The sequence below is a fragment of the Pavona decussata genome, unplaced genomic scaffold (assembly GCF_977016875.1).
Source record: "Pavona decussata unplaced genomic scaffold, jaPavDecu1.1 SCAFFOLD_98, whole genome shotgun sequence".
NCBI lineage: Eukaryota > Metazoa > Cnidaria > Anthozoa > Scleractinia > Agariciidae > Pavona > Pavona decussata.
Genome location: NW_028145514.1, coordinates 2,948,238 through 2,952,011, shown reverse-complemented (window position 1 = coordinate 2,952,011; position 3,774 = coordinate 2,948,238). Strand labels below are relative to the sequence as shown.

General features: G+C 39.2%; 1 protein-coding gene across 1 annotated transcript; it reads left to right on the top strand.

Annotated features, from left to right (window-relative positions):
- The first annotated feature begins 223 nt into the window (after nucleotides 1-223).
- Nucleotides 224-1,568, top strand: LOC146472683 (galanin receptor type 1-like). Its single transcript, XM_085119495.1, has one exon. It carries the CDS (start codon nucleotides 332-334, stop codon nucleotides 1,499-1,501), a length of 1,170 nt encoding a protein of 389 aa, XP_084975621.1. The 5' UTR covers nucleotides 224-331; the 3' UTR covers nucleotides 1,502-1,568.
- Nucleotides 1,569-3,774: the final 2,206 nt, after the last annotated feature.

Genomic DNA, 3,774 nt, shown 5'->3' with positions numbered 1-3,774 from the left:
AGTAATTCTACAACATGGGCAGAATGACTCTTGGTTGTGATGAAACGGGTTTGTTTTTTTGAAACTCTGCTTTCCAATTGTAAAGACGGGTTCCATTTTCGGAAGACGTGACCCTAATTTTACTTTTATTTTAAACAAAAATAGGAATGGATGTGATCTTCCCATGACCTTTTTCAGTGTGATAAGTGACGACCACCGTCATTGGCAGTGTAAGTTACAATAATTGGCCCTACGGCTCGAAAGTTCTGTCCGTCGGTTTGTGCGCGTGAATCGTACACCACATCCGAAACTGGCAACTTAGAGCAGGGTAGTCTTTCAAAAATTCGAGAAAATGTCTCAAGCTTATACAAGCCAGGAATCTTTACATTCCACCTTTATTTCAAACAGAAGTTCTCTGTTCAACGAAACGTCTTCCAACCGAAGCGGCGAGGAACAAGAACAATCAACTCCAATAGCGGCAGTTTCCCTTCTTATTCTGATTTCGTTCCTTGGAGCAATTGGCAACCTACTCGTTTTAAAAGCAATATTCAGCTTGAAAAGGAGAAAGCTACACGAATATCTCCTTTTAAACCTGGCTGCTACTGATGCAGGGACATGCCTTGTGAGTATTCCTTTGGACATCACTGAGCAGCTGATTGGTAGATTTCCGTACGGAGCCGCTCTTTGCCGAGTTATTTACCCAATCCAGTCCGTTCTTGTTTATGCTTCCGTTTTGACACTTTTATTCATGAGCGCTGAACGTTACAGATTGATAGTCACACCGATGAAGCCGAGAATTCAATTCAAAACTGGGATAATTACCATCATTAGCATATGGGTTTTATCTTGCTTGGTTGTTCTGCCATTTTCACTTGCTTTGGTGTTCACCGGATCTGAATGTATTGAACAGTGGCCAAAGGAGTTCAGCGGAAAAGCATTTACTCTTACGATCTTCATATTCCTGTACCTGGTGCCTCTGTTTATCATGACGTTTTTCTACTCAACTATGGTTCGGGTGTTTTACAAAGACATCAAGTCCTTAAAAATGAAGAGAGAAATCCCGGTTTCGAGGGAATCGATTGACATACGATTGCAGAGGAACGTCAAAATTGTGAAAGTATTTGTCGTAGCAGTGGTAGTATTCGCCCTTTGCATGTTACCGACACATGTCACTTGGTTGTGGCACGATTTCGGCGGAGGTTCATCAAGTCCTGAGTTCAGAAAAGTCTCAACGTTTAGCAACATTTTTATGTACTGTAACTCTGTTCTTAATCCCCTTTTTTTGGGTTCCATCATGATCGATGGAAAGGCTCTTGCCAGACGTTGTTGGAAGTTGTTTTGCTGCCGTTCAAGACAAGTCGGAACACGTCATGATTTTGACCAAGCCTACGTGCTTCATATCTGCTCGCCTTCAATGTCAAAGCAGTACAAAAATGGGTCATATATTCTCTCATTATCGAAGTCTTCCCTTTGTGACAATAAAACAGTTACAGCAACAAAAATAACATGTAAGGATATATAACAATTCCGATCTTTGAGTCCGTGAGTAAAATCCAAAGATTTAGCCATTCATACAAAACTTTACTGTCGTCCTTGATTTTCAGTTTTGTGTCAAGTGAAACGTTTTTTTTTTTTTTTTTTTTTTTTTGGGGGGGGGGGGGGGGTAACTGAGATAAGAATTTAAAACAATATAACAATAATTATAAAACTCTCCATGCAAGTAAGGACCCGCGCTAATTGATGGCTATCAAATAAATCACTGTCAAGGCTACAGTCAGGGAATCGAAGTTCAGAGGGAGTTAATTTATGCTGGTTCAACGTATGACCTTCTTCGTAGAAAATCTTTCTGTTTGATTTCCACAGACGTGTAATTATCCCGTTCATCTAATTGTCCTTTATCGAGCTTTTTATCTACTTTTCATGAAGTGCAGCTAATCTTATACTGGAACGTGATATCTCTGTATGGATAAAGTGTTTTTAAAATGCTTATTTAATTAAGGTATTATGATCCTGATCACACATGATGACTGAATAAAAAATATTGGCAGGTGTTAAGTGCTTCGTCCCAAAACTTTGAGTTTTCCATGGCCAAAATGTTGTTTTTTTTATTCAATAATTTTAAAGTTCTTACTTGTCCTACGAAAGCCATAAAAAACAAAAAACAAAATAAACCAAACGGGATTACAGCTGCGTAGCGTGTTTGGATGTAATCTGGCACCCTGCTGAGAACCACTGCTGTCTTACATCTTCAGAAATCCAAAAGCTGCCGTCATCCTCTTTGTAGCTCTCCCAGCAATGTGCGGTCACCTGTATTGGAAGTAGCACTGGAGAATTCGGTGATGTGTGGCACTTTTAATTAGAAGAGTTAATTACCAGGTTAAGGGTATAACTTTGGCGAATCTGTCACATTTCACACATTTAACTGAACTTAACAAGTCATGACTGCCGAGCAGTATTTTTCGTTCTAGAAATCGTTGTGCAGAAAAATTTTCACAGACAGTGAATGAGCGTTCCCAAACTGAGAAATGGCTCGGGAGGAGCAATGACACTCAAAATTGGAAAGAAACTGACGCGGGCAGTAAGATGGAATCAGTAACAAGGTTTCAGCATCGAGCTTAAGGCTATGCATACAGTAATGAATGGTAAATGACGGCCAGACGAGCAATGTTGTTGTGAGCCTGAGACTTTTTTCGCTTTGCAAGACAAATCGAGATTCTCAAGATGGTTTTGCGAAAAAATGGTAATTTATGCAAGAACGCAGTCTAATTCAGAGATTTACTTTTATTGGCATTAGACTATGATTCTACAAAATGAAATGAATTGAAAAGTAGTACTTCATACGAGTTTGGACAACTTATTTTTTTCAAACGACTGAACCAGGACAAGAATAGAATAAAACATAACAAGAACACCTTATCTTGGATCCAGCCTTGAAAGATTTATCGTTAATTAACATACTTGACCTTGCCCAATCGTCTATTCTTGCGGGCAAGGTCAAGTATGTTAATTAAGTCCTTTCTTTTCTTCCGTTGTTTAACAATGTCGACTACATTCAATAAACCATAACATAGCGCGCGTGCTTCCCTATCTAATTCCTATTGGCATCATCGTGGTACATTTCTTGACGTACGCAAGGCCGTGCGTCCATAAAACCGGCAACACACCTGGCGATTTTATACTCAGATCGCCGCGATCTTCCGTGCTAAGGGACATTTAACATACATCATCAAACCGTTTTTCCAAAACTGTCAGAATGGTTAGTATCCAACCAAAAGCCCAGTATCATTATACACGTTGCATGTTATTTGCGCGAGCGATCGAGTTCATGGATTGAAATTAAAGGGAACCTGCACTCCGACAACAAATTGACGTTAAATTGTCAGAAATAGTTTCTTAGTTCTAAATTTTAGTTTAAAAAGTAGAAGAGACATTCGAGTGTGCTAAAAATTAGATATCATTATCGCCTATTTTCGATTTTAAATTCCCCGGGCGCCGCCAATTTGGATTTCATGACGTCACACGGTTGCCGCTATTGTCAGTAAGCAGAAGTTTGGAACAATTGGGCAACCGTATTAGTATACGGTAATCGCATGAGGTCGAGGAGAATTAAGGATTATTTTTAACGCGTATTTTCAAAGTTTTCGCAAGCGACTCGGGCAATTTGCGAAAACTTTGAAAATACAAGACAAATACAAAACGAGAAACGTTGATTGTTATTTATACAATGAACTCTGTAAAACTCGCGTTTTGATTGGTCTAGAGGAGTGTGTGATTAGAGTATAGAATCACGATTGA

Bases quoted from the DNA above. Each gene is read 5' to 3' on its own strand.
- LOC146472683 (XM_085119495.1), top strand. From the start codon at position 332: ATGTCTCAAGCTTATACAAGCCAGGAATCTTTACATTCCACCTTTATT.